Genomic DNA, 24,182 nt, shown 5'->3' on the forward strand with positions numbered 1-24,182 from the left:
ATAATACTTTACAGGAGTTGATGTGAATCATGACAATTGATATCAGAGCGAAAAGTACTAACGATATACCACTGAAACCTAAACCTGGTAATTCGTGTTAACGTGTCAAACACAATTAGATACGAAATACATTAAGACTAAATCCGAACACGACACGTTTAATATTCGTATTTTAAATTTAAAATACATACACGTATACGTTCAATACACGTGTAACACGATATGACACGATTAACACGTTTATTAAACGTGTCAATATACGACACGACACGATTAATAACATAATTAACACATTTAACACGATTAAATAAAAATATTTATAATTAAATATAATTTTATTATTTAAATTTAAAATCTATAATTATAAAAATAATTATAACAAAACAAAAATAATAATAATATCAAATAATCACCAAAAGTTAAAAATTACGATTGAGCATGTATAATTTTACCCTTTATAAAATTTAAAAAAAAAAACTTATTAAAATAATTATTTGAAATTATTTATATAAGGTTAAATTAATTTTTAACTATTAATTTTTAATAGGTTAATAAATGTGTCACATATATACATTTAAACATGATAACACAATTAAGTAAACTTATTTAAACGTGTTTTAAACGTCTTTGTTGTGTCTGACACGTTAAGACACGAAAATTTTCTTGTCTTAACGTGTCAGACACGATTAGATACGAAACAAGTTAAGATGAAATCTAAAACTTGTTTAATCTATATCTCCTCATGTCGTGTTAACGTATCATGTTCAAAATTACCAAATCTACTGAAACCCCACGATCCTCGTATTTTTAGTGACACTAAACATATAAAAATTCACACCACCGCAACCTGTTCATACCACCATCAATCTATGGATCCCAACAAAATGATAAAATACAACTTCAGTTACGTAAACCCCTTTTCTCTAGCATTATCCTTCAAAGGTCATTTTCTCACCACCTTACTTGTATGGATGCATACAGCTGGAGAGCAACAAGAGATGCAATCGCCACGTATATTCCTCAGTGAAGCAATCCATCATGAAACAAATAATTCATAATTGGTACTTCTTTACATCAGATAATAAGAGAGCTACTAGGACCATGAGATCATGGATGCATGATATTATTCTTAGATGCCCACCTTGGGTTTTCAGCTAACCTGCCAATGTCCTGATAAAGCACATTGCATGTGGTAAAATGCTTGGAAAAGGCGGTGAGTAACCAAGCATTGAACATGAATCTTAAACAAACAGCCATAAAGGAAAACATAGAAAAAAAACTTGAGAAATATTAACTGATCTTCTGCATGTTCTTTCATCCAAATTAAAGTATATATAGGAGCAAAACATGCTGAACTGAAGCATGACTTAACCTGCTCAAGTACACTAACTACAGGTACAGATAAGCTTTCTTTTCACTGCATACAGTGGACACATGCACTGCTCCAAGTACTATGAAATATAAATTAATACTAAATGTAGAAATTAAAAATAATATAAACAGAAAGGTTTTGTAAGCAATTTGCCAAAGGATCTTCAATGCAAGTCTCAACTCCAAGACTCCTCCTTGGAACAAGCTTTGAAGACTCCCAACCTTGATCTCAAATACTCAAACCTCTGCCTGGTAAGACCCTTTGTCATTATGTCTGATAGTTGGTGTTCAGAAGTGCAGTATTCAACATGGATTTCACCTGTTTTCTCAACTTCCCTGATGGCATGATACTTCACATTTATGTGCTTACTTTTGCAATGATAGTTGTTGATTTGTTGTCAACATGAATGGTAGTAGCTTTAGTTTGAACGAATTGCAGGCCCGGTAGAATTTTTCTAAGCCATATGAGTTGGTTAGTAGTTGCTGCAGCTACAACATACGCTGCCTTAGCTGATGATTGAGCCACTACCTCTTGTTTCTTGGTTAGAGTTATCAATACTTCCTGCCCAGTCAAATTCTAAGTAACTAACAATCTTGATAGTGTTCTGATGCTCATATATGAGACCATAATCCATTGTACGCTTCAAGTATCTTAACACTGTCTTTGCAGCTGTGAAATGAAGTTAGGAAGGACACTGCATAAAAATAGAAAGCAGCTGACAGTGAACATGATATTTGGTCTGGTAGCACAAAGATACAATAAGCTTCCAATTAAGCTTCTGTACATTGCTGGTTCTGCCATGTCTGCTTTATCATGCACTGAAAATTTTTCATTTGAGGTTCCTACTGGTTTGTAGTGGACCATTTTGAAAGAATTTCCAACACATATTAAACTCCAGACTCAAGCTGTCTGGCTTCCAATCCCTGATAGTAATTCATCTCCCCAAGATCAGACATATCAAATTCTTGCTTCATTGAAGTTTTAGAACCAACTAATTAATTTCATATTTCTCCCAACTGTTAAATATTCAGCACATATCAAACTCTAGCATGGACTATTGATAGGGAAATTAAACCAACTTTATGATATTCCTCTCTCAAGTGTTGAGCTACAGCATGCAATGCCATAATCCCCCAAGGACAAATCAAGCCTGACCAGTCTGTCACCAGTAATCTCCACATGAACACTTACCATCATTAAAATGATGAAATCTGTTTGAATCCCGTAGTATAATTAGCCTACCAACAATCTTTGATATATACTTGAAGGCCATGTGGCAGTCACCACAAACCCGAAGGTTTTTCATTATCATAATAGGTAATGCAGAATTGCGTGTGAGAACAAAAGCGACTGCAAGTTTTTCACTATGGTAGCTCAGGAGTTCCTCTTTACTCTCTGGTTCCAAGTCATACAATGCAAATCTTGACTGTGGCACATATCCAGCATCCCTCATCTTTCTGTTAAGTTCCTTGAGTTTTGCATAGATCATATCATTATCAGGGTGTGATTTATCACCTGCCACAAATACATGGACACCATCTTTCATTGTAACCCAACTACAACCAGCTTCTTTCTTTGCTACAGCCCTTCTCAGTGCCACCCTAGCCTCTGCTACACCTTCCCACTTTCCCCCAGAAGCATACATGTTAGCAAGAAGCACATAGTTCACACCATTTTGAGGTTCCAAGTCAAAGAGCATCTCAGCAGCCTTCCTACCCAACTCTGTCTTGTCACCATTTGCTCGGCAGCAAGCCCCTAAGACTGTCCTCCAAATAAGAACATTAGGCTTCATTGGCATGGTATTGATAAAATCTTCTATCTTATCAAGTTCACCAGCCCGCCCAAGGAGATCCACCATACATGAAAAGTGCTCCATCTTGGGAGCCAACCCATACATATTTGTCATAGAGTTAAAATGGGTAAATCCTTCATCAACCAATCCCACATGGCTACAAGCTGATAAGACCCCAACAAAGGTTACATGATCTGGTAATAGACCATCTAGCTTCATATGTGTAAAGAGCTTGAGAGCTTTTTCTCCATGCCCATGACGTGCATAGCCTGATATCATTGAATTCCAAGAGTAGACATTCCTTATTGGCATCATACTAAAAAATCTTGAAGCATAATCTATCCTTCCACATTTGGAGTACATATCAACAATTGCACTTCCAACTACAACATCAGAGTTTAAACAAGCTCTTACCGCACAAGCATGAACTTCCATGCCACGCTCCAATGTTGCAACTGAAGCACAGGCACTCAGAACAGTGGCAAAGGTGAAACCATCCAATTTCTGACCCCTCTGCATCATAAACCAGACTAAATTCACAGCTTTGTGCAAGCGCTCATTATGTATATAACCAGAAATCATGGAATTCCAACTAACTTCGTCTCTTCTCTCAGACATCCTGGAAAAAATCTTCTCACATTCATCCATCTCTCCACATTTTCCATAACAAGCCAAAAGTGCATTCTCAATGGAACTGTCATTTGCAAGATGGTATTTAATTATTAGAGTGTGTATTTGACGGCTCAATTCACTAAGTGAAAGAGACGATACTGCCGCAAGAATGTTAATAAAGGTTATTCTGTTAGGATCCCACCCAGTACGCATCATGTCCAAAAAGTATTTAACTGCTTCCAAAACCGAAGACTCCGAATCAGCTAATGCTCCAATCACAGAATTCCAAGAAACTTGATCATGGTCCAGCATCAAGGAGAAAATGTTCTTGCATTCAGAAAGACATCCAATAGTGGCATATAATGCTAGAAGAGCATTTGACACCGAAACATCCACATCAAGTCCCAATTTCATACCTTCACCATGTATTTGTAGTCCAAGCATGCTCCAGCCCAAGCTTGCACAGGAACTCAAAGCACTTATTACAGTGTAATTCGAAGGCATTAATCCAGTTCTTCTCATTGCACAGAAGCTTGTGACAGCATCTTCAAAACACTCATTCTGGTCAAGACCAGAAATCATGGAATTCCAAGAGACCAAATCTTTATTAAGCATAAGTCTAAAAACAGAAGTAGAAGCAACAATATCACCACATTTAGCATACATGTTAATAAGCCCATTTCCAATTGCAACCACCGCATCATTTAAGCCCCTACGAATCAAATATCCATGAACCTCTCTACCTTTTCTTCTCCCTTGTTCTAATGCAGAAAATTCAGCAAAAGAACTTAACAGAATAACGTAAGAATCAAAATTTATATCAACCAAGTTTGTCATCTCCATAAAAACTTCAGCTGCATCTTCACCAAATTTCTGCCTTACCAATCCAACCATCAAACCGTTCATAGAGACTGCATTTCTCTGACTCATCTGCCCAAAAATCTTCATAGCATAGTTAGATAAACCTAACCTTGCAAACCCACTTACTAAAGCACTACCCACATAAAGATCTGAAAGAAACCCAGATTTTGTAATCCTACTAAGCATTTGCTGGAGCAAACACAAACCAAAATCCATGGAAGAACAAGCAGCAGTTATCAAACTCCCAAATGTATATTCATTAGGCTCAAAACTGAACCCTATACCCTCTTTTTGCATCCTTGAGAACAGCTGATAGGTAGACACTGCATCCCCACTTTGTGAATAAACTGATATAATAGAGTTCCAAGATATTGAGTTTTTAACCTGTAACTCATCAAAAACGCGACGAGCATCAGCAATGCTCCCCAAACAACTCCCGTACATTGACATAAGCACATTACAAACAACAACATCAAACGAATATCGAGATTTTGCAATCAACCCGTGAATTTGCAAACCAAATTGAAGCCCGCAGGACCCAAGCTCCTGACAAGCTCGAAGAACGCTACCAAAGGCATAATGAGTTGGCCAAAAACTTGTACAAAGCATCTCTTTAAAAGCCTCACAGGCCTCATTGGGCATCCCATTTTGGTTATATCCTGAAATCAAGCAAGCCCACGTAACCGAATTCCTCTCAGGCATTTCATCGAACAATTTTCGTGCAGACGTTAAATCACCAGCTCTTACATATACATTGATGAGGGAGTTGGACAAAAACAAATCTCCATCAAACCCATGCTTGAAAACCTGCAAATGAAACTCTTTTGCATCGGTTAAGCTAAGAGAACCGCGGTACCGGGTAACCAAAGATTCGTATAGCTCGAAATTTGAGGCTGAAAAGGGCAGGGAGGAGGGCTGAGATTGAGATGATTTGTAGAGGTTAAGCAAGTGTTCCAATGGGATTGGAGAAGGAAGAGATGGGTTGATGTGGGAATTGAGGTTTTGGGGTTTGCCGAGAAGTTGGTTGCTGGGCTTTGGGGTAAAAAGTGAAGTAAAAGCAAGGGTTGAGTAGTAGGTAGCAGGCCTGCGCCTGTAACTGTGAGTGGATGGCAAGAGAGACCGGAGCATGGCGAAGTCGACAGTTGGCCTTTCTGCTTCTGCATCATGCTTTATGGCGCGCCTTTGTAAACATTCAAAATTATCGGCGTTTTTAATTATTTGTAACCATACATATATCCGGACGGTGCAAGCGGAGAACGGCGAGGAGAGGATTGGTTCGGCTCTTAACTTATATTAGTGAGAAATTCTTATATCAATTGTTCTTTAAGTACACTTTCAACTTTTAACTCAAAAATTATACTTAATAAATAAAAAAAAAAAACCTCTTATTTATAAATTCAAAATTTATTTGTTTTTTTTTTATATCATATGTGCAATGCTTATTTATTTACTTTCATGTGACAATTTTTTGTAATATTTTTTTATTTATTTTGTGATCATCTATAACATTAAATAAAAGTAACGTAGAAAGCTCCAAGAGAATGTCACGTGACACTTTTATGGAGCTTTTCAATCCATTTGCATTTTTTTCTTTTAAGAAAATTGTAAACTTTTCAATGTTACGGTTATATGCATGTTATGGTAACCAGATACATTAAATAGCTCAACAGGTCAGATGCATGAGTATAATTTGATTTAATCTCTTAATTTGATTATAAATATTTAAATTTAAATTAAATTAAAATTAAGATTTAATTTTAGATTATTCATTTAAATTAAATCCTTAACATTGTCTTTATTTTGTAAATTTTATTTAAATAAGTGATTATTAAGTTATAAATATATCTCCACTTCATTTATAAATACACACTCGAATAAGAGTTCTTACATTTTTAATATTTTTTGAGTTTTAAAACAGTCACATTGTAATTAATTTATAATAATCATTTATTTCTCAAACACATTGTCATAATTAACAAATCTTGTTATACTAATACTAATAACACATACTATAATAGGCATTAGATACCAAAAATAAGTAGTAAAAGTTTCTACTTATTTTCAACTTTAAAAAATGATCTCACAGCATCGTGAAGTTCTATTTCCAATATCACATAGCAATAGATAAAAAAAATGTGATTTTTTTTAAAAAAATTTCCTTTTCATTTCCTCTTCAATTCTAAATAATTTTAGAAAAAAAATGTATAAAAATGGGTTGAGAAGAGGGCAACTCCATAAATCAATTTCTTTTCATTTTTTCAAAAAAAATTAAAAATAAATGAAAATGAAAACAAAAGATATATAAGTTAAAGGGATGATTTTTTTTAGCCCTTAGATATAAAGTGTTTTCAAAAATAGCCTTCTTTTTAATTTTAACTATTTATAGTCAAGAGAAAAGATTTTAGACAAAATTATCCTTAAACAAAATAACCTAAAAGTTAATTATTCGAATTAAAGGATTTTGGATAATATTTTTTTGCTCAAATCCATTTTATCTCAATTTGAAGTTGAATAATTTTCTAATACATTTTCATTTTCATTTCAAATTCTTTTTTGATTTTAAACTTTATCTCTATCGTGGAGGTGTTTAATATCAAGAGTTTATATCTTAATGAAATACAAAAATAGAAAACAAGTTACACGTTATGTTTAAAAATGTTGTTATTATATATCATGTTTAAAAAAATATTGTTACAGTTGAAAAAAAGTTATTTCACACCAAGAGTTTATATTGTAGTAAAATACAAAAAAGCAAGTTACAAACCATGTTTAATAAATGTTGTTGTTACATATCATATTCAAAAAAAATATTATGCACTTCAATAGAATATGCTACATACTTCAACAGAATATATTACACATCAAAAGTTCAGCATCATATGTTACATGTTAAGATCAAAGTTTCAGCTCCAGATACATATAAAAGTCAAAGTTTTAGCACCAAATGCTACACGTCAAAACCAAAGTTTTAGCACCAGATGCTACACACCAAGACCAAAGCTTTAGCATAAGATATTTCATGCCAAAACTTCATTTTTCCTACATTTTCCTACTGATGTTACACACGCCAAGGCCTGAATTATTTTGTTACACGCCAAGGCATGTTATACTAAATTTGAATCATTGAAAAACTCAAAAACCAATAAACACAAAAAATTGTTGTTACTTACCATACCATGTTTTTTTGGTCTCGATGATGAGATGGCAAGAGTTAAACAGAGAGAATTTTGTGAATATAAATTAATAAACTAATAATATGTTGTTACATTTCATAACATATTATTTGGTTTGTAGATCGACGACGATATGGTGAATTGACGAGAAATTGACACAATAAAATTAAAAAGAGCTAGATGACGGGAGAAAAAAATGAAGAGCAAAACAGATTGAGATGAATGGCAAGAGAAGAATTAAAAATATTTAATTTATCTAAAATGATTTTAAAAATATTTTTGCTATCCCATAGCTACAATTAAGTAAAAACAGTTAACTTTCTATTGATAGTTATTTTTTAAATGAATTTATAAAAAGGTTATTTTTTACAATTTTTTCTAAATTAAAAGTGTTGAAGAAACGTGAGATTACATTAAGGCTTAATAATGTGAGAAAAGAGAAAAAGTTACTAAGCTGATGGCACTACAACCATATTTTCCCGCGTTTTATTTCTTTTAGTTTTGGATGAATGGAATGCTTTCATTGAACAAACACTAATCCTGCTACACGTGTTTACAGACGCAACATTTACAGTCGTTTATAGACAGACCACAAGAGGCCCTACAGCCGTTTACAAACAGAATACCGGAAACACAAAACACAGGAATACCATCAGTTCCTGAGAACAGAACAGCAAATGAAGAAACAGGGTCAAGATATAACATGGTTGCTCGCTGATCCTCCAACTGCCAAAATTACAACTCTTACTATGGGTTTTCTGGAACGTTGAACCACTGAAAACTCTGCCACTAGCTACAGTTCCAATGCCTTCAAGATGTTAGCTCTAGTTTCAGAACAACTTGATCGAATTCTGCTGCATTTGCAAAGAAATTTGAGGCAAGTGATTACCCACCAAGGTCTGATTGACATCTCAACCTGTTTGTCCTCCATAGCTAGAAGAGTTTCTTATCAACTCAATGGATCATCTAGAGGTATCCAATTCGAAGTCTTACCCCCAAAAGCAGCAACATTGGCGCTCCATTCCCAAGCAATTAGATATTTTCTCAGTTGAAGAGATTGTAATGCAAGATAGATATGCATGGTATCCATATGAAGGTAGGTCGTGACAATTTTAAACAGAATTTATCAGGTTTTTTCATTACCAAAGCCTTGACTTTGCCGTGAACTTTTCACCTGCTTTACAAACTTTTAATGAGAATGATCTTTGACAGCTTGAGCAGCATCCCGTATCATCCAGCCTCATAATGACTGCAACTTGACCCAGAGCTCTGAGGCACTGGTTTGGTTGAGACGACAAGCCACCTATGTATTTCATGTGGAAGCTGCAGTAGCATTGTTTCTCTGCCAATCAAATTTCCATGGCCTGGGTTTTCAATGGTGGCCAACATTGCAGGCCAATGGAAATTCTACAAGAATAATGAAGGATGATTTTTCTGCCTCTCTAAGATACTGTACAGTACCATTCATAATCTTTACAAGCTTCTGACTGATGTATAGGCCTAGACCTTCCCTCGAGACACCATGGCTATGGTGAAACATCTCCTGAATTAAATCTTCTGGGATACCTGGTGCTGGATGAGTGATCCTGCGATTTAAACACTCAAAGTCATCAGCCTTATTTTCATTCTTTATCTAATTGAGGAGATATAGAAACATGACATATAATTGCTCCATTGACTCCTGTAGCTTGTGAAAGCCAACAATAATGTTTGAATATTCACCTTGAGAAAAGTCGAAAATAATTTGAAACTGTTCTTTCTTCATATCCTAAGTATGATAAATGCATCCTGAATACGATTAATAGCAAGATGGAAAAGCAAGACCATTCAATGTAGGAACAAAGGCAAGCAAGAGAAGAAACCTCATCAGAGAACCCAAGTAATAAATTCAATATTTAGAGATCTAAAAAATAAGACAACAATTTTAACTGAAAAGAACTACTGGCAAAAACCTAATGCAAATTTTGGTGAAAATGATATAACAGTATATATCCCACCAAATTTTAGAAAATGCGCTCAGCAGTCAGCAGTTTTAGACTCACTCCACAAGTGGGTATTTGTCACCCATACATTATGCAGCAATGATGGAATGTAAGAATGGCCATTCTAATATCCAGTACACATTGAATAAATATACCAATGAAGACTACCAATGTCTCTTAGCCATCATAGATACAATGAGAATTGGTGTGCTCACCACCTAATAAACAGCATATGCTTCACAAATTTTGAAAGGAATATCTTAAGAAACCAACAAAAAAAAGGACAGAAATAGGATTAACATTTTCATTTACCAGTTAAATACAATTTTTACGCAATTTAGGAATATCCTCTGTCAATTTTGAGTCAGAGACACGCTTATGCTACGACCTGTACTAAATTTACTACTATTCTACTATTCTAGCCTCCAACCCAACCGCCCCCCCCCCCCCCCCCCCCCCCCCCCCCCGGGGCCCAATCAACTTTCTTTTCCTTTTTTTTTTCCTGCACAAAAAAGGGGGTCTCAGAAATGAGGTGGTTGAATCTTTTCTACCTTTTTAATAAAAAAGACTGGCCAGACTGCATCTACTGCGAATATAATAAAGCATACAGGAAATGGATTTTTACCAAAATTCAAGATGAACAATGTGTATCTTCTTTCCAATTCGTTCTTTCCGAGGAATTACCCTGAATGCAACTGATGATTCCTCAAATGCAGGAGTGAAGAGGAGTGCATTTGACAAAAAATTTGAAAGGACTTGCTGAAGCCTCAAATTGTCTCCATACAAGTGCATAGATGACACTTCAGCAGGTAAATCTTGGATGACCTCAACTTGGCGCTCCTGGCTCGATATCATTACTTGTTTTAGGACAGCTTCCAAGGCTTCACCCAGGTTAAACTCTGCAGAATTCATTTCCATGTAGCTGCAAATAGAAGTCACATGGTGTCAATGTTAGTTAAAAAAATAAAGAAAAAGGGGGTTAAAATCTTCTAGCCCTGAAAGATTAATTGTACATAAAAACTAAATTTATGTTCATTTGAAATCAACAAGATCAACAATGCTAATTAGGATACAGGTAACAGGCATATTTAAGCAATTGTACCATTCCTCAATACTTTCAATGTCTGTATCATCAACAATCTTCGTTAATTGTTCCTGACACATTACACTTGTCCTCAGGAGCTGCCTCTGCTCTCCACTTAAATCAGAAGCCCCCATCAGATCCTGCATTAACACGATCCCCTTCAAAGGCTTTCTGACCTCCTGACGGATGTATGCCAATTTATTGAGGCTACTGGCTGCTGCCTGTTCAGACATCCTCTGCACCTGCAAAGCATATTGAAGCTCAGGGCTAGCTACGTGCAAAAAGCATAAAGTACCAGTGATCCTTCCCTCAGCATCAGTCCTTCTGTTTGCAGAAAGTAATACTTCAATAAATTTACCCTGCCGCTCAAAGAACCCAAACAATAATTTATCTGCACTTTCGCCAGCAGTTATCCCATTGAATAATATCCTGAGTTTGGTTAAGGTGTCATGATCCTTCACCCGACATCCAAAATTGTCCACTGTAAAAACCTCTCCAAGAAGCATCCTATCAATGGCTTCTTCCCTCTTCATACCAGACAACTTTTGCATTGCATCATTCCACTCCAAGCATCGGCCAAGCTCATCAATCATAAAAATTGGGGGAATAAGTGCACATGGGCTCCTCACAATTCCAACATAATCACCTTGGATACTGGTATATTTGTTCATGACTATCTTCTGGCCAGTGAGATCTTGCCCAACAAAGCAAACTCCAACAACATTTTCCTTTAAATCTCGACTACAACATGCATTGACAACCAAGATGATAGGGCCATTATTTTCCTGACACCCAAAAGTCCTAAGCTTGATTTCAACACTACGTTCTTCTATACCTGCCATTTTGTCATCAACATGCAGAGCCAGTTTAAATTGACAAAACATCAAAATAGTGCAAAGCAAAGATGTGAGAAGAAAAGGAACTCAAAAAGCAAGTAAAATTATTTAGCACAATCTATATCTTACAAAGGCAATGATCAATTACATGGCTATGAGAAAATGAATAAGATTTATAAATATTAGTCCAGTTCTATGACAGGCTATCACTGAGGGATCAAATAGAATGACACATGCAAACCATATTTCATCAATTAGGTGACTGAACAATTTGCACTCTCTTCTTTTTCAAGGAAGATGCATGGTTTTCGGTTTATTTGCATCAGCCAGGGAAGAGGTCAGAAAGCAGTGCCAAACAATTCAACCTGCTAAGCAGCATGATAGCACTAAGTAGACAACCAATGCTGAACAATCCATAAAACTGTGATCCCAATAGTCGGTCAATATACCTACAATATGCCTCCTGTAAATAACACCTATGCACTCCAAATACAATTGTACTGCTGCCCAACAAACATCTAAAAAATGGATGCAAATGTAAGTGACACAGTTTAAGCATAGGTATATATGGAAGAAACAAAATATCCAGATGTTGAAATACGCTAGTCAGTTAACATGTATATATTTTCTACGTAAAAAGATTAAAAAATATTATCTAATTAGAAACAAGTTCAAAAGATAAATCTCATTATCACCTTCTAAGGCCAATGATAGCATGTTCTTGACAATATCAATTGAATCATCCTCCACAAGATCAGCAAATGGCCTGCCAATGGCTTGCTCAACAGTCAGGCCAGTTAGTTCCGCTGCTTTAGAGTTCCATCCATTTACATTACCAGAAGAATCAACAGCGAAGATCGGGACAGCAGCTGTCTCAATCAGGCGGACCATTTCATTAGTGACAATACGCAGTTCATCCACCCTCTGAATCCTGTCATCAACAGATGGTACATTCACAATCATTTTGGAATCATCAGCAACTTCATCTTGCAAGGATCCTCTCAATATCAGCTGTAAGGAATGAATTGCATCCATTTCTACATCCTCCCAAGGCAGGCTCCGCCACTTGACTACCTCCAGAAAAGCCTTGAATGAAGATCTTGGATGCATCTTTCTTCCATCATCCCTCTCACCAGGATCATGCTTTGCACCACCCCACTTAATTTCTTTAGCTGTATGGGACCGAAACCAAAACAAGAAATCTTTTGCAGTTATCCTAACTGCAGCCATCCCACAAGCTGCCTCCCCAAGAACTGAAGCACCTGGATAGCCAGCTTCCATTAGGCTATCACTACTTAAGCCTGTACTGCCACTATGGTACTCAAGAAGCCACTCAGCTATATCTCTAATCTGTGCCTCTGTAGGGGTAACTCCAAGCAACCATAATTTTTGTCTGTAGTAAAGTGCAGCACCGTCACACTTAACAAGATCCATGACATTCGGAGATTGAGTAACAATTCCTACTGGAGAATCTCTCAGCAGCATGTCGCAAAGCACAGTCTGAGTTCGCAGAATATGCTTCTCCCTCAATTGGGCAGCTAACTCCACTTCCTTGTTAATTTGCACTCCAAATACTTGAATTAGAAATTCACAAGCATATCTCAGCGGAAATGGAACAAACCTGGGGCTAGTGTGATGGCAAACCACTAAGCCCCATAATTTTCTTCCTTTCTCCTGTTCACTGTTCATCTCATCATCATCCTCATTGATAGTTACTGACATCACAAGAGACGCAATTGATCCCATATTTGCCATATACTGTGCATGACACCCATGAGGAGATCTTAACGTGGATCCACAAAGACTTAAAGGTTGAGCCAATCTCTTATCTTGAATCACCTTAACTGGTTGGGAAAAACAATCACATATCATTCTAACTTTGTTTCTCATGAAAAGGAATCTTGAGGCTTGTGGTATGTCAGTAGCTGGGTAATGCAGGCCTAGATAAGGTTCCAAGTTAGGACTACGGCTTTCGGCAACAACTTCTCCATGTTCATCTTCATGAAATTTATAAACCATAACCCTATCATAACCTGTCAACTCACTAACCTCCTTAACTAAAACATCACATAACAGAGATATGTTCCCACTTGGCAAGGACTGCAATCTTGAGATGGCTTTCGCTGCCAGCTTATAGGACTTCAATGCCCCAGCAGCTGTTACTGGCACATCAGCTGGGTTCACTGGTTCCAGATCTATAACTAACCCTGCATCAATCCTATGCAAAATAGCATAAAAGGGCTTACCTGACATTTTACAATGAACCAATATCGGATTCAGAAGATTAACTTCCCCAAAATTAGCAGCTTTCTGCAAGGCTGACGCACCTGGAGAGCGAAAAATTGTTCTAACATCAGTTCCAAAAGTCAGAGACTCTTGTTGCTCCATGCTTGGAACAGCATGAGGTGCCAAGTCCAACATTTCTGGAGCATTATCGCTATAAGCAAGAACCGTGAAGTTTTGCTCATCAACAGCAATCAAGCAACCAAAAGACTGAATTAGACTTCCTCTTTGCATCTTTTGAAGGTAAGCTGACACAGTAGAAGAGGGAACATTACTGGTTGAACTAGAAATGTTGACGTCAATAGACGTGGAGTAATCAAAAAGCCTATTGGATTCTTCAAAGTCCACATGTAGCTTGGCATCAATTGGGGTCTGTGCAACCATACGAGCACTTTGTTTTGATCTAGCAGAACTACTCCTAGAACAGTTAGTCTTGTTTGTCGACTTGGATGACATTTTCTCAAACACCCTTGTCCTCTGTCTTCTTCTTCTTCTTCTTCAACCCATGCAAACGTAAGATTTCAAAATCACAAAAGTTTAAAGCTTTGCATGGAATCTGTTAATCTTTCGCACTACCAGGACAAAACCTGAGACTTTACCAACATAATCCATAATCAGATTAAAAATCCCATATCAAATAAAGCTTATTTATTATCAGCCAGAATCCATTGGACCCAGGAATCATGACCAAAGTAAAAATGGCATTGAAACCATACAAAAGTTAACAGCTTTTTTTAGATAATTCAGATGATTCCATTCTCAACCCAAAAAAAAAAAGCCACCAATGGAATCAAAAAGCTCACCAGAAAATGGATTCCACTACCTTTAAACATATCTATATAGCAGATTCCCCGTAATTCGCCCTCCAAAATCCTGAATAAAACAAACAATCCGAAATCAATCTATTACTTAAAACTCTTTTGTACGGCTGAAAACTCCTTCAAATAAACTCTTGTTTGACAAAATCCAAATCTCAAAAAGAAAACCCAAATTTGACAAACTAATAAAATCAGGAAGCTATATGTGAATTGCAGAGGGATTGTGTGGTGGGGATTGGGTTGGGAAGTATTATTGCAGGTAAAGGGAGAGGTGTTACAAGGAAAGGCTGCTGCTTGACTTCTTAATGTAGTGGGTTCCTGAGATAAATTACAGAACAAATACAGTCCTATATACAGACCCCTCGACTCGATGGGCTCCAGGAGAGAGAGTGTGTGTGTGTGTGTGTGTGTGTGTGTGCGCGCGTGTTGGCTGCTTGTTTGAGAATCGGGATTCTCGATGGATACGTTGTGGTGGGATTCGGCTACTTGATAACGCGGGTTCCATATTTTTGGGTTTAGAGTTAGGATTAGTGTATTCATTCTTTGCGTTATGATCTTAATATATATTTACTATTTAAATTGTAAGCACCTACAAATTTATCTGATTGTCACCTGCTCATTTAGTTTATGCATAACAATGATAAATATTATTATCCATATAACTTAGATTATTGTCCACAATAAATAAACTTAGATTTATATCATTATTATTGTTATTATTCATTTAAAAATAATTATTATAAAAATTAAAGCTTTTGTTATTGAGTACTCAAAGATACTTGAAACCCGTAATATTTTTTATTAAATATAATTAACTCTTAATATGATAGAAATTTCTTAATATGCTAAATTTTCTAAAGAAAAATATCTTAAATCACTTGTTAGTAACAATCATAAAATAAAAGTAAAACTTAATTCTCACAAAAAAAAAAACAGTCTTAGTTGTTGTTTGAAATAAATAATGATCAAAATTTTTTTTTCATAATTTAAGGAAAGAAGAATTGAAAATATTTTTTAAAACTAAAAAATTTATGTACTTATCATTAAATTAGATATTGAAATACAGTAATGATTAAATTCTTTTTAATTAATGATAATTAAAGATTTGACCTACAAAGTTAAGTAAGATTGCCAAGCAAAGCACACTCCCCCTAAACTATTCCTCCCTTAGTTTTAGATGTTGTCATCCAAGAATCTATGGGATCCAAAAGTTTATAAGTAAATGAAATAACAAAAAAACACACACATATTTGGTTAACATGTGGCATTTTTTTATTATTTGTTAGTACCAAAAGCATTTCTAATATAAACAAAATGTACATGGAACCGCAGGACTGCATGCAAGGCAGTTTCCTAGTTATCATGAAAGTTACAAAACGCAGCATTTAATGAGCAATAAAGTAAGAGCATAGCACAAAAAAGCAATAACAAAGTTTGGGTGTTCACATGATATTGTTGTGGCGATTCCATTCTGAACCAAAAAGGGGATTCCTCTCAACCATATCTGCTTTGGATTCTTCTTCTCTCCACAAGTTTTTTGCATCCTCAAAATTAACTTTGGAACTTAGTTTAGCAGCGACCTTCACAAAGTTGTTAGTGCTCAAATTATTTCAACTTGTTACGAGAGAAAGAAGAATTGGAAGGAGAAAGAAATAGATAAATCCAGTGACGAATTTACGATTTTATATGAAAATTGATTAAAGGGTAATCATTTAAGATCTGATTAATGATTCAATTCAAAAAATAAAAATAAAAATTGAGAAGTGACGACAGTCACCGGCTTCAATCTACCTCTAACTGAATGGATGGAGTGAGCGTTTGAGAGATGTAATCAACAGTAAGAGAATGACAACTTAGGCTAGTATTAATTGGGCAAATTTGATGTTAAGGAAATCCGATGATATGTTTTATCACAATGAAGAAAATCACTAAATTTATCAAAATAAATCCACAAATTCATCAACATCAAATTTCATAAACTCATAATAATATTTATAAATAATTAATAAACTCATGTTGTAACTAAGAGTGAACATAATTCAAGTGGACGGTTTTTAAGTTGGGATCACACACCAATTGAATCACGAATCAATTCATATTTTCATAAAATCGATCATAGAACCAACTTTGTGATTCAATGTGATTGAGGATTGACTCTAGATTTGATAAATTTATTTAAAATTATATATAATTAAATAATAATATTTTATTTTCATAAATATGAATTACAATAAAAATGTGTACTAAACTTATAAATTCTACAAGATAATTCATACATTGCGTATCATAATTCATTTATTGTTAAATTTTATTACTTTTAAAGTTTTAACATTTTGTTTAATGTTGTAGGTAACTTTATTTATTTATATTATGAAAAATAACTTAAAAGAACAAATAAAGATAATTGTAAGAATAAGAGAAGAAAAAAAGTATTTAAGAGGAGAAAAGAGATCTTATTGAAGTGTGTGTTTACAAATGAATTGAGGGGGCTTATTTATAGGCAAATAACTCCTTTATCTTAATAGAATTTACAAGATGAAGATAATACTTAGAGATTAGATAGATTAAATCATAATCCAATATAATTTACATCAAATATAAATATAGATAGAATAAATAGATATTCACAAAAATATTCATAATAATTTATATATTATCTGTTTATTTTTTGTAGTTATTAACATTTGGGGTAAGTGACTCAGCTTGATGAAAGACAATTTTTTTTCAAGTTTTATATTAATTTGCTTTCTAGAAAAAATATCTTACAATTTGTAAATATTTAGTTGATTTTGTATATAATTTTTAAATGATCATTAATTTAGACCATAGGCATGTCAAGTTATAAAATCATCTCAAAATTAATTCAAATTCATTGAAACCAAAATCATTTCTCATCTCATAGTTTCAATCCAAATGTTGGAACAACGTCATAATAGGAATTACGATATCAACTCTATAATGGTTTTGAGAAAATATTTTCTTCCATAAAAGTTTAAATGACGACAACTTCATTTGTAAGATGTTTTATTTTTCTTTTATTTTTGTTATTCATGTTTTAAAATAAATCATCCAAGTATAAAATAATTTGATTAAATTGTGACACCAACTAGTTTAATATAATTCAAAATCTAAAAAGTCAGTTACAAACTTGAAAAAAATTAGATTTGAGCAATTATCACAAAAATGAAAATGACCCAAATTTAAAAAGAACGTAAATCAAAATACAAAAATACCCAAATTTCAATATCCAAATCTCAAATCGGTGATCTGATCCTGGATGGAATGATCATCCAAGTGGGAGTTGGAAACTGTGTTAGAAAAGGAACATGCAGTGGGGGCTACATCTCAAAGCGCACGTGGGAAGATGGTACGTGTCTCTATCACTACTCACCTACTAAGCATCGTCATATCTAAAGTTGTCAATATGAACAGACGAAGCCTAAACCCTCGTACATAGAGAAAATATGAGTTAGATCGGGTCAATTTATTTTTATACGAGCAATCAAAACTCCTGCTCAATCCATTTTTTACTAGCTGATGGGTCAAGTTGGGTTAATTCATTTTTTTTTAAATAGAAAAATTCATTTTTACAATTGTATTTAAAAAATTCTCTACCAATAAAATTATTTCATGATTTAATTTACAAATTGAATAATAAAAAATATTAAAAATAAATAAATTACATCAAATATAAATAAATAAATAAATTACATCAAATATAAATAAAGTTTCAATTTTTAACACAAACTATTATTCCATAAATATAAGTATATAATCAAATAAATAAAAACTTTAAGACTCATTTATCTCTCCCTCAATTCTCATCTTCAGGCAAAACATTTGAATCTTATTTAGATAATAATGATATCTCAAAGTTTGAATTATTATCAATTTATCATTTAATATTCATTGTTATAAAAGAAAAAAAGAGTGAGTTTCAATCTTAACAAAAATTATTAATTCAATAAGTAAAGATTAAAAATATTGAAATATATAAAAATAAGTAATACCAATGGAAACTAAATTATTAATTTTATATAGCTAAATAGATAAAATTATTAAATTAACATAAATTATTAAAATATTTTATTTTTCTTCTAATTCGCAGGGCTAGAAGAAATTCATTAATTTATTTGTTAATTAACATAAATTAACAAATAAATTACACCAAATATAAATAAATAAATAAATTACATCAAATATAAATAAAGTTTCAATCTTTAACACAAACTGTCATTTCATAAACATAAGTATATAATCAAATAAATAGAAACTTTAAGACTCATTTATGTCGTCCTCAATTCTCATCTGCAGGCAAAACATTTGAATCTTATTTGGACAGTAATGATATATCAAAATCTGAATCATTATCAATTTATGATTTAATATTCATTGTTATAAAAGAAAAAAAGAGTGAGTTTCAATCTTAACTAAAATTATTAATTCAATAAGTAAAGATTAAAAATATTGAAATATATAAAAATAAGTAATACTAGTGGTAACTAAATTATTAATTTTATATAGCTAAATATAAAAAATTATTAAAATATTTTATTTTTCATCTAACCCAAGGCTAGCCCTCTTCAACTTGAGACAACCCAGTGATCAGATGGATTGGCCTATTTAAGCCTCGATTTTAATATAGGCTTAAATTTTCATACCTAAATCACTCCACTTCCAATAAAAAATGACTGACTCAATTGGTCATATCCATTTTGACAAGTCTAATCGTATACTTTAGTCGTTAGTATCAAGGAAGCAAATGGATACGTGTCTCCCGTTTCAAGCAATTGTGTGTCCCCTCTAAGGATGAGAGTGGTGAGCCTTAGACTCTAAACTAGTTCACTTGTTTGGTTCCACACTCTTCATCATTGAAAAGTGAAAAAGTCAAAAGACTTATCCAGCCACTATACTCTTTAATTTTGTTCAATTTAATCTTTGTACTCAAAATCGAAGCAATTTAATCTCTTGACTTTGAGAATTATGTCAATTTAATCTCTCCCCTTAATAGCATCTAATTTTGCAGTTAAAGGATGACGTTAGTAATGACGTGTCACATTCTGATGAGGTGACATTGAGATGATGACATGGCATGTCATGTGGCACTGAGTGATGACGTGGCAATGCCATATGACACTATACGATGATGTGGCAGATCAAAAAAATTTTCAAAAAAAAAATTCTGTCACGTCATAGGGACTACATTGAACAAAAACATATAGTACATGAACTAAATTAAACAAAATTGAGATGTTGAGTGATTAAATTGAAAAAAATATTTGAAAAATACAAAATATTTAAGTAGATTATTGATAAGTTTATTAATAAGCTAAATATTTAAGTGTAAAAGATTTATGGTATTTAAAAAATATATATATATATATATAATATTTTCTTGATTATTTGATTATAGGATATGTAAATTAATTTATCTTTTTTATAAAATTAAGTTTGAATTCTCCTTCTATAAAAAAATTTTGAAAATATTTTATTTCTAAAGTCAAATTTAGATGAATAACTTGCATTACGTTAAAATAAAATAATGTAGAATGACTAAATATGTTGATTTAGTTACAACTTTCACAATTTACAAATACACATTTTTTTGAAATTATTTAACTCTTACCCAATTTACCTTTTATTTAAATTTACTCAAAATTTCTTATAAAATGATTTTATTTAAATTCAAATACCACAATCAAATTCTGCTAAATTTAAATTATTAATTTGGATTGATAAAAAATTTATTAATAAAATAAAATTATACAAATATTTACAATTAAATTTAACTTTATAAACTATAAATACAGTCTTTAACTTAGGAAATTTTAACTTAAAAATTATAACTTAAAATATTAAGCAAAATAAAAACATAAAAAATAAATAAAAAATTAGAAGGGGGAGCTCAGATTCTATGGTTGTAATAAGAGGTTTGTTATATCCAAATTAAGCAAGTCAGAATAAAGAATTATTTTTATAATCATCGCTAACTCCATATCTCTATTCTTCATTTTTTTTTAAAACAAAAAACTAAATCAACATATTTGCTAATTTGACTTTAGCTCAAGTTAAAAACAAAGTTAAATAAATTTCAAACTTTTATACTATTCTAAATAGAAGAAAAAAGAATTCATTTAGTCATTTTATATTATTTTATTTTAATGTAATACAAGTTATTCATGTAAATTTGACTTTAGGTATGAAATTTTTTCAAAATTTTTTTTATAGAAGGAGAATTCAAACTTAATTTTTTTAAAAAGATAAATTAATTTACATATTCTAAAATCAAATAATCAAGTAAGAAAAAAAAAATATATATATATATATATATATATATATTTTTAGCACCATAAATCTTTTACACTTATATATTTGACTTATTAATAAGCATATTAATAATCTAGTTAAATATTTATATTTTTTAAATTTTTTTAATTTAGTCCCTCGATATCTTAATTTTGTTCAATTTAGTCTCTTATTATATATTTTTGTTCAATTTAATCTTTATGATGTGGTAAATTTTTTTAAAAAAAATTTTTTGATCTCCCACGTGGCACTGACATGTCAACATGTTAGTGCCACGTTATCATATAGTGCCACGTGGCATTGCTATGTCAGCACTGTCATGTTATTATTTCAACACTACGTTATAAAATATGATACGTCAGCACTGATGTCACCCTTTAACGACAAAATTAGATACTGTTAGGGGGAGGGAGTATATTGATGCAATTCTCAAAATCAAGAGACTAAATTACTTCGATTTTGAGTACAGGGATTGAATTAAATAAAATTGACAAGTATAAGGACTGGATAGATCTTTTGACCAAAGTGAAAACTACACCTTTTGCCCAACTAATCTCAACAAAATAGGTGACAATTCATTCATGGTAAAATAAAAATTCGGTAAATATTAAGTTTAATTTTCAGCTTAAGACGAATGTGATCACAACTTTTTTTAAATGAATAACATCAAAATGTTTTGAAAAGGTATAATGTCTTAAAAAGATTTTGCATTATAAAATAAATCTTTATTTTTTTTACATTTAATCAAATTTATTTATTTTCATTTTGATGAGTCTTTATGATTAGCAATTGACAAATTGTCATTTGTCAAAACATCACTAGCAGGGGCAGAGTTAGTTAGCTTTTGTTGGGGAGCCAAAAATGAAGAGGAATAATATATAAAATATAAATAATTAAATATGATATATAAGATTAATAATCTTTTCTTATATAATTAGTATTGTTTAAAGATTAAATACTCAAAGATAATTTCTTTTTAATTAAATATAAAACATAAAGCATATTAAAAAATATCTTATATAATCAAGATTAATAAAAATGATATATTGGTGAAATTTTAAGCAACAATAATAATGCAACGCTACAAAGCATATTTGAGAATTATATAATAATTTTTTAATTTTTAAAAACTTAAATCATTAAGAACACATAAAAAGAAAAGAAAAACATGACAAGTAGAATATAGAATTATATAACAAAAAAGGAAAAAGAAGAATATAGTTGATGATTTATAAAAATTTGAAAAGAAAATTTATAAATATTTAAAACACATGATCAAATAGAATAGAATTGAAAAAAATAAATAATAATAATATAAATAGAAAAAGAAAGATAAAAAAAACTTTACTTTATTGTAATTTCACAATAAAAAGACAAAAGAAAAGAGAAAGAGAAAAAGAAAGAGATGGAAAGGAGTGTAAAGAAACCTAAAAGGAAAAAATTTAAGAGTTAGGGTAAAGTTAAATGGATTTACAAAGTCATTTTATTATTTTTTATTTGTATTAATAATTTAATAAAAACTTTTTTTAGGAGCCCATTAAAAATATATATAACATATTGTATTAATAATTTAATAAAAAATTATTTTAAGGGTTCATTGAAAAATATATGTAATTTATAAAAATTTTTACAATTTTTTAAGGGGTTGTGAAGGGACGCTCCGCCCTTTATCACTAGTTATTTTTAATATCATATGGTCGGTGAAAGTATCACATAACCACGTCAACATGTCTATCAACATGTCACGTTTTTATCCATTATGTCATGTTAAAATGTCACATCAATAATATATAATATAAAATAATAAATGACATTTCAACTAATAACCATTAGTCAACAGTTAATCATATGAGTTTATTTGATTGAAAATAAAGATATAAAAATTTATTTAAACTTTTTTTAAAAATATTTGTGAGTTTTTTTGGCATAATACTCAAATAAGTTTCTAAACTATTCAAGAATATTTAAATAAGTTCTTATTCTTTTATTGCATTCAATTAAACTCTTATACTTTTATTTTGGGTTAAATAAATCTTTATGACTAATGATTGATTAATTGCCCTTAATAAAATTGACACTTGTCATTTTATATCTACGTGACACTAACATAATATTAATATGGTATTAATAGATATTGTATATCTCTATAAGATAACATTTTTGAAGAAAGAGTAATTGCTTGTGACACTACTCGCAACATGTGGATGTGTGTAAAAAATATTTTAGTATCTAATTGATTGGGATAAATTTTGGATTGGGGGTATTTTTTGGATTCAAACTAATTTTTTTTAGGATATTTGCACCATGGTAACTCAAGAGCAGAGTTTTAGTTGGTTTGGAGCTTAGGAAGGAGAGAGTGTTACTTTGGTGAAAAAAATGGTTTATAGAATGACTTATAAATAAGCTTAATATATAGTTCCAACGCCGGCACCTAGAAAGAGGATCGTTCGTGTGGTTTTCATTTTCCTTTTCACTATTTATGTTTGTGCATTATTTTTATTAATCCAATTCACTTCTCTCAGATACTTCCGTATTGTTATTGATTCAACATTTCAATTGGTTTCATAGTACGATGCAATGAACGAATTAGAAGTAATTAATAAGGTGAACAATAAATTATTACAATTATTTGGGCGTTTTTCTTCCATTGTACAGTCCCTTAATAGATGGAACAAAAACTTACACATTGCTTGCTCTTCCTCTTTCTCCTTTTTCCTATCAAGTTTTAAATGTTCAAGAAAATAGGGAAAAATGGTTGCTCGCATTTTACTGTCTACATGAATCAATTTCTTTTCTATTATATTTCTTATCCTACAACACCAAATGTTCACCATAACCAATAAAAAGTCTGCAAGTTGTAGCCAAAATGACTCCACAAACAAATTTTAGTTTGCTTACTGGTTTCTAGGTACTGGTTACTGAATTGATGGCCATGGACAGTAGGAACAAAGAGCTTTCACTTGAGCAAGTTATTCTTTGGCAGTAAATTTAAATACAACGGGAAAAGGGACTATACTATCTTAATGCAGCTTTACATACTGACGCTCTAAGATATCATTCATG

General features: G+C 32.1%; 2 protein-coding genes and 1 non-coding gene across 6 annotated transcripts; all 3 read right to left on the minus strand.

Moving 5' to 3' along the window:
- Positions 1-1,268: 1,268 nt before the first annotated feature.
- On the minus strand, positions 1,269-5,912 carry MEF7 (Tetratricopeptide repeat (TPR)-like superfamily protein). The gene has a single exon (XM_018118394.2). The coding sequence runs from the start codon at positions 5,763-5,765 to the stop codon at positions 2,535-2,537; it is 3,231 nt and encodes a 1,076-aa protein (XP_017973883.2). The 5' UTR covers positions 5,766-5,912; the 3' UTR covers positions 1,269-2,534.
- A 2,356-nt stretch (positions 5,913-8,268) lies between these two features.
- Positions 8,269-15,272, minus strand: PHYC (phytochrome C). 4 transcript variants are annotated; one of them, XM_088804694.1, is made up of 5 exons: positions 14,819-15,272; positions 12,408-14,582; positions 10,895-11,711; positions 10,418-10,714; positions 8,269-9,396 (listed from the first exon to the last, which is right to left on the minus strand). In XM_088804694.1, the coding sequence occupies exons 2-5, from the start codon at positions 14,449-14,451 to the stop codon at positions 9,183-9,185; spliced, it is 3,372 nt and encodes a 1,123-aa protein (XP_088660820.1). In that variant the 5' UTR covers positions 14,452-14,582; positions 14,819-15,272; the 3' UTR covers positions 8,269-9,182. The 4 variants fall into 4 exon arrangements, with proteins under 4 accessions (XP_088660820.1, XP_007049356.3, XP_007049354.3 ...); XM_007049294.3 differs by having other exon boundaries at positions 12,408-14,588; XM_007049292.3 differs by having other exon boundaries at positions 12,408-14,588; positions 14,799-15,272.
- Positions 15,273-20,713: 5,441 nt separating this feature from the next.
- LOC148764549 (small nucleolar RNA snoR8a) lies at positions 20,714-20,806 on the minus strand. Its single transcript, XR_016024349.1, has one exon. It is a non-coding gene; the product is annotated as a small nucleolar RNA snoR8a (small nucleolar RNA).
- Between the last annotated feature and the right edge of the window lie 3,376 nt (positions 20,807-24,182).

This window comes from Theobroma cacao, chromosome 1 (assembly GCF_053813885.1).
Source record: "Theobroma cacao isolate CCN51 chromosome 1, ASM5381388v1, whole genome shotgun sequence".
In the NCBI taxonomy this organism is placed as follows: Eukaryota; Viridiplantae; Streptophyta; class Magnoliopsida; order Malvales; family Malvaceae; genus Theobroma; species Theobroma cacao.